The following is a 13,950-nucleotide window of genomic DNA, read 5'->3' as shown; positions in this document are numbered from 1 at the left end:
AATGTTAGAGAACACAGAAGTGAACCTTTCAAGCCTGTTTTCTCAACTCACTGTTTTCTGCAAGACATTACTCTATAAGCCATGTCTCCAAAACCGGTGGGTCAAACTGAACAACCAATATGTCAATTTGAAGCTATGATTCCCTGCTTTCATATGACATGAAAAAACGAAAATTCAAAAAAATCCAATGGCAGTCCCTCAGTCAAATTTAGTCACATATATATACAGTATATCGTTGCTGTTGGAAGGAAACCACCCAACTTAAAAAAAAAAAAAAAAAAGGTTTTATATTTTCTTTTTGCATAAATCAGTGCTATTATTATTGTAGCCTACTATTAAAATATTGAACCAATGAAAAGTAGTGAAAAGCGCTTGGGACAAAACCTCTCAACTCCATTGGACCCTCAAACTGTCTGCTAAAGCAACCAACTCCACCACCTCTCCCCCTCTCGTGCAAGTAATTGACATTAACTAAAGTCACCAACTTTGATGAGGCAGTCCTGAAAAATGAACATTTTGGAGTGAAGAGGTTTCTTCCCGACAGCAGACCATAAAATATGTTATTTAGACCGATGCTAGGTTCACTGTGTACTTGGTTTAGTGTACAGATCCTTATTTTGATAGTATATTCATTGTTTACTTTAGACTGATGCCAGGTTCATTGTGTGCTTGGTATCGTTTAGTGTACAGATGCTTATTTTGATAGTATATTCATGGTTTACTTTTCTTGCTTTACCTTTGATCCTAGTTTACTGAGGCACTACACGGTCTCTCTCTGCTTTTGCATGCGTTTTGCCTCGCTTTATAGTAAGTGGCTCTGGATAAGAGCGCCTGCTAAACGGCTAAACGCTTAACGTGTAAATTGTAAACGGGCCCGATAATGAGCACACACGCACGCACCGCACACCCTCCACCCACATGCACATTTACACTTCCAGCCAGGCATGTGTGTGTGGACGTGCATGCACGCGTCTTTATTCTGCAAGTTTCTTTTTGGAACACTGAAGCGACAACATTAACCCTCCAAGTTACTTCAGTCTCTCTTCCATTGTCTTTTATTCTTTGCACTCCTCTGATTTGGCTGTTTGTTTCATTTGACTGGATGGTAATCCTCTCTCTCTCCCCCCTCCCCTCCCTCAGGCTGCGATTCATTCTTCCGTCCTAGCAGTTGTGCTGCCTGCCAGTGAGAAAGCCTTGATGCCTCTTCCCCAAGTTTTTCTTCCACTACCCCCTGCCTGCGTGTGACGAGGGGGGGGTGGGGTAGGGGGTTCTGTTCCACTCAAGAGGGGGACGCAAGAAGGAGTTCTCTTTCTTTGCATGTCTCGAGGCACATTGAAATATTCATGGCCACTGAGCTTCTGTGACAGTGTGAGGACTGGAGTCTGTTCTGCTTTTTGAGGCATCCTGGGACGAAAGCATTCAGGAGGAAAAGAGACTGGTTTTAACTGGCAGAGGAAGGCGGGCGTGTGGGGTGTGTTTGCGGGACAACGACGGGTGTTTCTGGTCTCTTTATTTCTGGCTGGGGACGCCCTGCCCTGGCTGGGGACGCCCTGCCCTGGCTGGCTTGTTCAAATCCCTCATGAACTGCTTCCGTACGTTAGTACCTACACCACTGTGTCTCTGTGAAGAGGAGGACTGTCCAGTGTTAGTACCTACACCACTGTGTCTCTGTGAAGAGGAGGACTGTCCAGTGTTAGTACCTACACCACTGTGTCTCTGTGAAGAGGAGGACTGTCCAGTGTTAGTACCTACACCACTGTGTCTCTGTGAAGAGGAGGACTGCCCAGAGTCCACTGACCTTTTACGACATGATGGCCATTTAGGTCAAGATATCTAGAGCAGTGATTCTCAACCTTTTTAATTGCCCTAAAAGGATTCCTAGTTGAGTGGCATTAGTCCACAGTTTGCTGTTATTGGTAATGACCACCATTACCATTTGGCTAAATGATAGACCATCACTATACTACTATATGCATGAACAACAATTCATCATAAGTTGTCAGGCTGCATCAAGTAAATAATTTTCACCTTCACTCAAAACGCATACAAATATGCATGAGCTAGGGCTAAGTACTGAGAACCCGAGGCAATGTGGTGCCTTTTCCTGAATGGTCAGAAGTGAAACACCAATAAGCTCCTGGACAAATGGTCCTGCTTCGGGTATTTGACAGTCAATTCATTCTAACAAAATGTACCAAAAAAAAAGAGAGATGAAAAAGAATAAGGCTTTGCTGCGGTGGGCCGCTCTGGTATACCAACTACTGTCTAGGTATATATAAGAGCCATTTGATCAAGTTTCTATTTCTATTTTCTGTCCGAGAAAACAAAAGCCTCCACAATCGATTAACTAGTGACAGACTCCTCTCGCTCCGATCCCTGTGTGTGCGTGCGCGCGCACACACGCACGCATGCATACGCACGCACACACACACAGTAGCCAACACATTACAAGATTAGAAAACATAATTTGTGTCCAAGTTTTCTGAACAATTCTGCTTTTCTGCTTATTGTGCAATTATTCTCCAACTTGGTAGCTATAGCTACACAATAAACGTACCATCCCTCAGGCGGAGGGACAATCACAGTGTAACTGGCGCGCACAGCTGCTGGCTTGTATGTGTACTTGTAGCTGTACCAGGCAATCAGCCCACCCCATCAGAACCGTCCAGTTTTTCAGCTGCTCCGCCATGATCCTGACCAGCTGGTCAGTCTCACAAATCCAATTCCGTGGCGGTCATATTATTTACAGGCTCTCGCACAGCACAGATCGGTTCAATCGCACAAACAGCAAAACAACATCATGTCGGTTTTGTTGGTGATTACGTTTTGTTCAGAAAAGTTGAATTGAAACGGTGGAGTTGCCTGGCAACCACCGTTAAAACAAGGGAGAGGGATTTAATTACCTCACGTGTGTGTTGTTCTCATTACATTTGGTCAAAGCACCACAGTCTCTTGGCTTCTATACTCTTTGTTCACACTGCGTCGGGTGTTGTGTGTCAAAAAGAATAGATCCACAGGCATGAACTTTGCGGCGGCTGCCCCCAGGCTCTGGAATAATTTGCGCATACATATCAGAGCCGCCCAGTCGATAGATATTTTTTAATCCCTGCTATGGACTTATTTCTTCTCCTTGGCCTTGAGTGTCAGCCGAGTTAGCCCCGTCTTCCCCTCACTGAGGCAAATGTTTGCTTGCTTGTGCCTTTTATATTGCCTGCTAATGTCCGTTTGCTCCTTGTTTTCTAATGCCCGTTTATATTTGTCTTTTAATGTCCGTTTATATTGCATTGTTTGCCCTTCGTTTTCTTTTAACCTGTATAGCACTTTGGTTGACTTGGTCATGTTAAATGTGCTATATAAATGAAACTGAGTTGAGTTGAACACACGTGGGATTTGAGATGTGATTGAACTTTACCTTCACATCAGGCACCTTCATGCGGGTTCCCTCCTTGCCCACGAAGATGTCGTCTATGTCCACCAGGACGTGTCGCTCCAGGGACAGCGAGAGCCTCTTCCCCGTCAGGAAGGCCACGGCGTCCACAAACACCAGCTTGTGCAGCCAGAAGGCCAGGTTGTTGCCGAACAGCACGCGCTGGATGCCGTCGTGGAGGCCCAGGTCCTAGGACACAATTTAGGCATTTAGTCCAGAGGCGATTTACAGTAAGCAAGAACATGTTGTATGTATGTTATACTTTAGCTATTGAAAAATAGCAGATCTACAAGCTCATCTACAAGCTCATCTGCTATTTTTGAAAAATCATGAAAACGTGGCACAAATTTGGAATATATCATTTCAGAGCGAATATTTTTAACTCAATTCTTTGCTTCTGGGAGGTCCCTGGAACAACATATTTTTAGATGGGGGTCAGCGGTCAAATACAGATAATTCTGGGGGTCCTTGACATGAAAAAGGTTGAGCACCACTGACATAGGAACATAGGATTTTGAAGACATTTTGTAGAATCAAGCTCAAATCTAAATGGGTTAAAACACCAAAAGGGGTCCCGTCGTCCAGCACGGGGTTAATTACCTGGACCACCGACGGGAGCAGCGCTGCGTTCTGGCCGATGGCCGCCACGCTCTCGGCGGACTGCGTCTTGGCCAGCAGCACGGGCTCGTAGGTGGAGTGGTTGGACTGGAACACGGTCCAGTCGTCGCCCGGCAGCGGGCCTGGCAGCGGCTGCCCCGAGCGCGTGATGAAGAGGAGGGGAGACTTGGGGTTGACGGAGCAGTCCTTCAGGCCCAGGTTGGAGTGGAGGAAGAGGGGGAAGCCCTTCAGCTGCGCACTCAGCAGGCTGTTCTCGTTGGCCTGATTGATGATTTGATGAAAACATGTGACAAAAACATCAGAGCCCAAAGTTAAAAAGGTAGTGCAAGGCAGTGATTTTCTTGGGCTAAAATAAGTGTGCTTCCTATTAAAAAACAGAAAATGCATTTTCAGAAACGGAAACTGAAATACCAATTAGGATAGAGAAGGCTGTCAAGATACAGATTAAACAAGTGGAATTGTGAAACGATCACACAAAGAAATGAGCAGCCAAAATTGGAACTGGAACATTTAAAAACATTAAGCTCATGAATAGAATAGAACCCCGTTACTGAACAGACGGTCTAGTCTATAGCAATGATTACTATCAGAATATAGTGATTTAACATTTTAACTAAAAACATTTTGTATTAACCAAAACAATATCACTTACCCTACCTTTAAAGTAAGAGACAGAAGTGAAAGAGACAGCCAGAAAGACAATATACTGTACAGGCAATGCCACCGTCAAGAAAACAACATCATCACTGCACAATTCACATCATAGAGATGAAGGCAGTGATGATGACGAGTTGGATGGGACATAATTGACCAATTATACACAAAACAGCTTCTACACTCCGACACACTCAATCTGCTCTGCTCAAAGTTTTCAGTCCCCAATGAATAACGGCCCCTGCTGTGTTCTGTGAAGATTCACAGGAGGAGGATAGGGTGATTTATCCCATTCTGGGTGGGAACCCCTGTTGGTGTTTTAAGCATTATGTTATACTTTAGCCATTCAAAAATAGCAGATCTACAAGCTCATAGCGCAGCACCGAGTGCCACGCTATGAGCTTGTAGATCTGCTGTTTTTTGAAAAATCATGAAAATGTGGCACAAATCTTTGAATATATATTCTTTCAGAGCAAACGTTTTTAAATCAAATCTTTGCTTCTGGGGGGTCCCTGGAACAACATATTTTCAGATGGGGATCGGCGGCCGATTGCATATGTTTTTGGGGGTCCTTGACATGAAAATGTTTGAGAACGACTGACATAGAAACATAGGTTTTTCCAGAAAACTGTCAGGATTTGTAGAATCGTCCTCAGGTCTAAATGGGTTATTCTTATCCAGACGTCCCCTTCCCTTCCCTTCCAAAGCCACTGCTCTCCAATTCTGTCACATCTCTGCATATACTGGGATCTGCCGTGCCTATTGCATAATATCTCACTAGCATCATGACAGTGTGGGAGCCTGAGAAAACAGAGCATTATCAAGTTAACACGTGCCCACACTCTGAAGTGCCCACACGATGGCCATCGATTAGAAAGATCTCTTTACCCACTGAGATCTGCAAACAGTGCCAGGGATTTTGGTGTGGAGCCGCACTGTGTGTGTCTTTGTCACGATTCCCAGATATGCCCACATTTTAAATCCCATCAGCAGTGGCTGAACTTTATACCTCCTCCCTCTCTCTCCCCAACTCCCCACGTCTCCTTCTATATTCTCTCCATCTCTCACAGTTGGTGATTAAAACCATGACCACCTGAAAACTGGGCCTTGGGCAAGCAGGCTCGGCTGGGGATTACCGAGAGAGAGAGAGAGAGAGAGAGAGAGAGAGAGAGAGAGAGAGAGAGCGAGAGAGCGAGAGCGAAAGCGAGGGGGGGGGGGGGGGGGGAGAGAGAGAATAAAATGAACAGCCAGAGGGACTAATACCAGAGAGGAGAGAGAAAGGGAGGCTGAGGTTGAGAGAGAAAAAGAAAGGAGACCAGGGCCAGAATGAGAAAGAAGGGCAGAGATAGAGAGAACATGAGAGAAGAGGGAGAGAACCAGGCAAGTCTTTCCAACCTTGTGAGTCCTGCCTGTCTCCTTAGAGACACACCAGCCAGCTGGACAGTGCTAGAAGGTGTGAAATGAAAATAGGAAAAGAGTGTGTGTGTGCGTGTGTGTGTGTGTGTGTGTGTGTGTGTGTGTGTGTGAGTGTGAGCGTGCACGCGTTATCCTAACCTTGAAGAACCCGATGATTCCGACTCCGTACTCCACGCAGTATTTGTCCAGCAGCTCGCGGTTCCAGGCGTCCAGGTTGACATACTTCAGAATGTTCTCATAAATCACCAGGGTGAAACGTCCTCTCTCCTTGTCCGTCAGCGTCGGCATGTCCCCCTTCCCGGGAGAGATCTCCGTCCGGTAGCGGAACCTACTGGACTCCAGGATGGCCACGATCTCCTGGCCCAGCTGCGAGTACTGGCTCTCCACGAACACCAGCACCACGGGGTCCGTCCTCGCCCCTCCCGGGAGGCCCTCAGCGCCCCCCGGCCCACCTCCCCCCGGCACGCTCCGCAGCGGGAGCAGCCGCGACGGGGTCACCCGGGGGTCGTCGCCGGAGTCGGCCGAAGCGCCGCCGTCGGCCCCCGAGACGCCGCCGCCCGACGGCTCCAGCTCCCGCTTGACGCCATACAGGAAGTAGGCGGAGACGAAGACACTGACGGCGCAGAAGAGGAACAGCAGGAGGAGGGAGGTCTGGAGGGGTAGCAGGCGGACCAGCCGACGAAGGCGTGTCACGCATCCCAGCATCGTATCACGTATCACACGCCACGCCGTTCCGCCCCGTCGGCTTGGCAACACGCCCCGCCCCCCTGGTATGAGCACACAGTCTCTCTTCTCTGGGGCTGGAAGATGAATGATGAGCAAAGTGGAACTCAGTCACCAACACAGTCAGTCTGTAGCTCTGGAGATCGATGCACAGGCTGGGGAAAGAAATGAGATGGTGGTCTCACGTTGGCTCTCCTTCATAGCGTCGGGCTGGTTATGTCACCATGGCAGAGAAGAAGAGGGGGCCTCAAGTAGTCCACTGGGAGCACGACAAACGATGACTATGAGGGAGGAAGGAGCAGTCACTCCGTCAGCTGTCCGTCCGTCACACCAACCAACCGCATATCCCCACTAGGGTTTTCCTCTGCTCTCTTGGGTGGAGGATGATGGCCTCTGGGGAGAAAGCGATGGCACACGGGTCATCTCAGCACACCATTCTCCTTCTGGACAGAAACTGCTCACCTAGAGCGACAAACAGAAAAATACAGTACATGAAATAAAACGATAAAAAGAGTTTAAGAACCACAGCATCAACCACAAATAAAGTTAAAAGTTCTCAAGTAGAAATGTTATTTTCCAAATAAACTTAGTCATTGTCTCCACCAGGCCGAAGGCATGGGGAAAGAGTATGTTTTGCACTCCGTCCGTCCGTCCGTCCGTCCGTCCGTGTGTGTGTGTGTGTGTGTGTGTGTGTCCGTCCGTCCGTCCTTCCGTCTGTGAACAGCTAATCTCCGGCACCGTTAACCCGGTCGATGCCACATTTTGCGCACACACACTCCCTGGATGCCAACGATGAACCTCTGCCCCAAAAAAATCAGAACGGCCTGTTATAGCGCCACCAGGAGGCTGCTTTGTGCAAACAAGTTTTTGGACAGTACACCTACAGATTTTGTCCAAACATCACGCAAATTGGTACACAGTCTCTCTAGAGCCATTCAACGAAACGGGTCTTTCAGATTTCTCAGACTCCATGCTGATTGGCTAAGATTGGCTTCCAAAGTTCGCAGGAGTGCTCAGTTTCAAACAAAATGCTGCAAATCATGAACACATCGTGTGATTTCCGTGAAATTGTGCACGCACATTCCCACTAGGCCGAGGAAGAAATGCCACATGAACATTTTCAACTCAGCCTCATGGTGGCGCTATAACTGGCCAAAAAGTGTTTTACCTCTAACTGCACGGATCTGTGGATAACTTTGTATGCCAACTTCCTAGAGGCCAAGGAAAAACCTTTGCCTGGAATTTTTCACATCTGCTCTTTATAGCGCCACCAGGAGGCCGACATATGTAAAACACATTTTCTAATATTACTCCTTCAGATTTTATCCATATTTCACGCAAATCGGTACACATGCTCTTCATAGTCATGTGATCAAGACGGGTTTGTTTGATTTCTCATAATCCACCCTCATTGGCTACGATTGGCTTCTAAACTTTTCAGGAGTAGCCCGCTTTGTACCCGTTTTGTACAAATCGCTACAACTACTCAACGCAGCGTCCGATTGTGGTGAAACTGTGCATGCATATTCCCACTAGGCTTTGGAAGAAATGCCACTTGACAGTTTTCAAATCAGCCTCATGGTGGCGCTACAACAGGCCAAGCCGCGTCACACACACACACACACACGTTTATATTGCTCCTAAACATTTTGCCAAAAATCACACACACACACTCCTATCCTCCTGGTGGAGACCTGTGCCCAGAAGGGCACTTTTTCTAGTTTTATTTGTTTTCCAAATATATCGGTCAAAATATCAGTAATCATTGGTCTATCTAGGACTATTGGGATCGGCATCCGTCGGGCTCTAGTCTGCATCCGTTGCCACTGCACACACACACACACACACACACACACACACACACACACACACACACACACACACACACACACACACACACACACACACACACACACACACACACACACACACACACACACACACACACACACACACACACACACACACACACACACACACACACACACAATCAACTGGCACAATGAGACTGACAACAATGCCCTGAGGCAAGCCAATTCTGTGATTGGGTACAGCAGGACTCTGACTGCATGTAAAGGGAAGCCATCACCCCCACAGGGACTTGCATTCCATTTCCTCCTAAACCTCAGAATGGAAATTGAAAGGAGAGGGAGAAAATAAATAAAAAATAAAGCCAAACACACAACAACAACAAAACGAGAACGGGGGCACACAGAGGAATGCATATCTCTCTCTCCACCAGACCAGGTGGCCCGTGAGTGAATGAATGTATGTATGAATGCATTTTTATTTTCCTGTCTTGACATAAAAGACCCGATCCCTTACGGGATTATAAGACACAATTAAAAAACAAACAAAATCACTTTCACTTCCTGAACACAGAAACTACTACAAAAACAAAGAAAAGAAAATATTTGGTTAAAGGTATATTCAGTGATTTCACTTTATTAAAAAAATCACTTCTTTTTTGTTTTGTTGTGATAATCCTCCCTACTATAGAGTGTGCTGACCATATAAGGAGTTCCTCCCTGTCCCCAGTTAACCCCTGGGGGTCAAAAAACCTTAGGTCTCGTTTTTGGCTAGGTGGCCCAGCCTTCATCCAATCAGGATAGAGAGGGGCCTTCCGCCAATCATGATCGAGCGGGGGCGGGCCTTGGTGTGCGTGCTGTTGGCCTGTCGCGTGCCCACCCCACTGTAGTGCGTGTGTGTGCACATCTTGTTACCGGGGCAGATTGGGGGGTTTTCCAAATCACGCAAATCACTGAATGCTCCTTTAATACCCCAAAACAGAAGTGAATATACACTTTGTCCGTTTGTACCATGCTTTCTCTGAGTGCGAGAATCCAAGATTCCCACATGTGAGGCCGCATGTGATATTGGGCAAAATAAAGTGTACGTTGTTGGATGCCTGCACTTGCGTTATAGTAAAAATGCTGTGGGTAAAAAAAATCACTGGGTCTGTTCGCAGCAGGATTACGCTTTCTATAATCTGTACTAGGTGTAGGCATACATATGTGGAGATAAATTATGTGCATGACTGACTGACCAAAATAATATTTGAAAACTCCACTGCTTTTTTCTGTTCAATTTATACACATCCACATGTCCGAGCTTGTAGATCAGCTATTTTCAGCATGCATCCAAGTGGAAAGTCTGCGCCTTCAAGGCCTGCTGAAATACATTTGTGTCCACTAAATCAACTGTAGATTTAGTTGACTAAAATCTCATATTTTGTAAACTAAAACTAGACTAAAAAGGTAAAACATTCCAGACGACTGAATCCAACTGAATCCTATTCAAAAGACGACTAAAACGAAAGCATTAATTTGCTGTCAAAATCGACACTGATCACTCCTACAACGTGGCCTGTTCAGCCGGATGCAATCTGAGAACCCATCTGCAAAAAAAATAAAAGGGGAAAAACAGCGCCATCTTTAGTCAACAGTCTGTCTCAAGAGACTTAAGGCAGGGAGTAAGTGGAACCGGGGAGAATAGTTGAGTCCCTCTGCTTGTGTTACATTACATCCTCTCAGGGAAACACGCTCCAGTGTCAGGTGAAAAGAAGCAGCTGGCAACGTGTTGTTCACGTGTTATCGGAGGAGGGGACACATGGCTGTCTACACCAGTGGTTCCCATAGGAGGAGGGGACACATGGCTGTCTACACCAGTGGTTCCCATAGGAAGAGGGGACACATGGCTGTCTACACCAGTGGTTCCCATGGGAGGAGGGGACACATGGCTGTCTACACCAGTGGTTCCCATGGGAGGAGGGGACACATGGCTGTCTACACCAGTGGTTCCCATAGGAGGAGGGGACACATGGCTGTCTACACCAGTGGTTCCCATAGGAAGAGGGGACACATGGCTGTCTACACCAGTCTACACCAGTGGTTCCCATAGGAGGAGGGGACACATGGCTGTCTACACCAGTCTACACCAGTGGTTCCCATAGGAGGAGGGGACACATGGCTGTCTACACCAGTGGTTCCCATGGGAGGAGGGGACACATGGCTGTCTACACCACTGGTTCCCATAGGAGGAGAGGACACATGGCTGTCTACACCAGTGGTTCCCATGGGAGGAGGGGACACATGGCTGTCTACACCAGTGGTTCCCATAGGAGGAGAGGACACATGGCTGTCTACACCAGTGGTTCCCATAGGAGGAGGGGACACATGGCTGTCTACACCAGTGGTTCCCATAGGAGGAGGGGACACATGGCTGTCTACACCAGTGGTTCCCATGGGAGGAGGGGACACATGGCTGTCTACACCACTGGTTCCCATAGGAGGAGAGGACACATGGCTGTCTACACCAGTGGTTCCCATGGGAGGAGGGGACACATGGCTGTCTACACCAGTGGTTCCCATAGGAGGAGAGGACACATGGCTGTCTACACCAGTGGTTCCCATAGGAGGAGGGGACACATGGCTGTCTACACCAGTCTACACCAGTGGTTCCCATAGGAGGAGGGGACACATGGCTGTCTACACCAGTGGTTCCCATAGGAGGAGGGGACACATGGCTGTCTACACCAGTGGTTCCCATGGGAGGAGGGGACACATGGCTGTCTACACCAGTGGTTCCCATGGGAGGAGGGGACACATGGCTGTCTACACCACTGGTTCCCATAGGAGGAGAGGACACATGGCTGTCTACACCACTGGTTCCCATAGGAGGAGAGGACACATTGCTGTCTACACCAGTGGTTCCCATAGGAGGAGAGGACACATGGCTGTCTACACCACTGGTTCCCATAGGAGGAGAGGACACATTGCTGTCTACACCAGTGGTTCCCATAGGAGGAGAGGACACATGGCTGTCTACACCAGTGGTTCCCATAGGAGGAGAGGACACATGGCTGTCTACACCAGTGGTTCCCATAGGAGGAGAGGACACATGGCTGTCTACACCAGTGGTTCCCATAGGAGGAGAGGACACATGGCTGTCTACACCAGTGGTTCCCATGGGAGGAGGGGACACATGGCTGTCTACACCAGTGGTTCCCATAGGAGGAGGGGACACATGGCTGTCTACACCAGTGGTTCCCATAGGAGGAGGGGACACATGGCTGTCTACACCAGTGGTTCCCATAGGAGGAGGGGACACATGGCTGTCTACACCAGTGGTTCCCATAGGAGGGGACACATGGCTGTCTACACCAGTGGTTCCCATGGGAGGAGAGGACACATGGCTGTCTACTCTACACCACTGGTTCCCATAGGAGGAGAGGACACATTGCTGTCTACACCAGTGGTTCCCATAGGAGGAGAGGACACATGGCTGTCTACACCAGTGGTTCCCATGGGAGGAGGGGACACATGGCTGTCTACACCAGTGGTTCCCATAGGAGGAGGGGACACATGGCTGTCTACACCAGTGGGTCCCATGGGTGGAGGGGACACATGGCTGTCTACACCAGTGGTTCCCATGGGAGGAGGGGACACATGGCTGTCTACACCAGTGGTTCCCATGGGAGGAGGGGACACATGGCTGTCTACACCAGTGGTTCCCATAGGAGGAGGGGACACATGGCTGTCTACACCAGTGGGTCCCATAGGAGGAGGGGACACATGGCTGTCTACACCAGTGGGTCCCATAGGAGGAGGGGACACATGGCTGTCTACACCAGTGGGTCCCATAGGAGGAGGGGACACATGGCTGTCTACACCAGTGGGTCCCATAGGAGGAGGGGACACATGGCTGTCTACACCAGTGGGTCCCATAGGAGGAGGGGACACATGGCTGTCTACACCAGTGGTTCCCATGGGAGGAGAGGACACATGGCTGTCTACACCAGTGGTTCCCATGGGAGGAGAGGACACATGGCTGTCTACACCAGTGGGTCCCATAGGAGGAGGGGACACATGGCTGTCTACACCAGTGGTTCCCATAGGAGGAGAGGACACATGGCTGTCTACACCAGTGGTTCCCATAGGAGGAGGGGACACATGGCTGTCTACACCAGTGGTTCCCATAGGAGGAGGGGACACATGGCTGTCTACACCAGTGGTTCCCATAGGAGGAGAGGACACATGGCTGTCTACACCAGTGGTTCCCATAGGAGGAGGGGACACATGGCTGTCTACACCAGTGGTTCCCATGGGAGGAGAGGACACATGGCTGTCTACACCAGTGGTTCCCATAGGAGGAGAGGACACATGGCTGTCTACACCAGTGGTTCCCATAGGAGGAGGGGACACATGGCTGTCTACACCAGTGGTTCCCATAGGAGGGGACACATGGCTGTCTACACCAGTGGTTCCCATCGGAGGAGAGGACACATGGCTGTCTACACCAGTGGTTCCCATGGGAGGAGGGGACACATGACTGTCTACACCAGTGGTTCCCATGGGAGGAGGGGACACATGGCTGTCTACACCATTGGTTCCCATGGGAGGAGGGGACACATGGCTGTCTACACCAGTGGCTCCCATCGGAGGAGGGGACACATGACTGTCTACACCAGTGGTTCCCATGGGAGGAGGGGACACATGGCTGTCTACACCATTGGTTCCCATGGGAGGAGGGGACACATGGCTGTCTACACCAGTGGCTCCCATCGGAGGAGGGGACACATGGCTGTCTACACCAGTGGTTCCCATGGGAGGAGAGGACACATGGCTGTCTACACCAGTGGTTCCCATCGGAGGAGAGGACACATGGCTGTCTACACCAGTGGTTCCCATCGGAGGAGAGGACACATGGCTGTCTACACCAGTGGTTCCCATGGGAGGAGAGGACACATGGCTGTCTACACCAGTGGTTCCCATGGGAGGAGGGGACACATGGCTGTCTACACCAGTGGTTCCCATGGGAGGAGGGGACACATGACTGTCTACACCAGTGGTTCCCATGGGAGGAGGGGACACATGGCTGTCTACACCAGTGGTTCCCATCGGAGGAGAGGACACATGGCTGTCTACACCAGTGGTTCCCATCGGAGGAGAGGACACATGGCTGTCTACACCAGTGGCTCCCAAACTTTTTAGCCTCTGACCCAAAAGATAGATTAGATGTTTGCCCATAGGACCCAAACTATAGTGAAAATAGCCGTTTCAGTTTTGAAATAATAATGAAAAACAAAATGTAGGAAACAAAAAAAATAATAA

General features: G+C 49.0%; 1 protein-coding gene across 1 annotated transcript in view; it reads right to left on the bottom strand.

Moving 5' to 3' along the window:
* The window catches only part of ndst1a (N-deacetylase/N-sulfotransferase (heparan glucosaminyl) 1a), a 55,069-nt gene that overhangs the window by 20,129 nt on the left and 20,990 nt on the right, over nucleotides 1-13,950 (bottom strand). The window contains exons 2-4 of the mRNA XM_079488459.1: nucleotides 6,254-7,300; nucleotides 4,028-4,306; nucleotides 3,413-3,616 (exon numbers count right to left, since the gene is read on the bottom strand). Coding sequence (XP_079344585.1) covers nucleotides 3,413-3,616; nucleotides 4,028-4,306; nucleotides 6,254-6,820 — 1,050 coding nt within the window. The 5' untranslated portion in view covers nucleotides 6,821-7,300. The remainder of the gene's footprint in view (nucleotides 1-3,412; nucleotides 3,617-4,027; nucleotides 4,307-6,253; nucleotides 7,301-13,950) is intronic.

The sequence above is a fragment of the Electrona antarctica genome (genome assembly GCF_951216825.1).
Source record: "Electrona antarctica genome assembly, chromosome: 1".
NCBI classification, from domain to species: domain Eukaryota; kingdom Metazoa; phylum Chordata; class Actinopteri; order Myctophiformes; family Myctophidae; genus Electrona; species Electrona antarctica.
The sequence above is the reverse complement of the archived record's forward strand: the minus strand, read 5'-3'. Positions and strand labels throughout refer to the sequence as shown.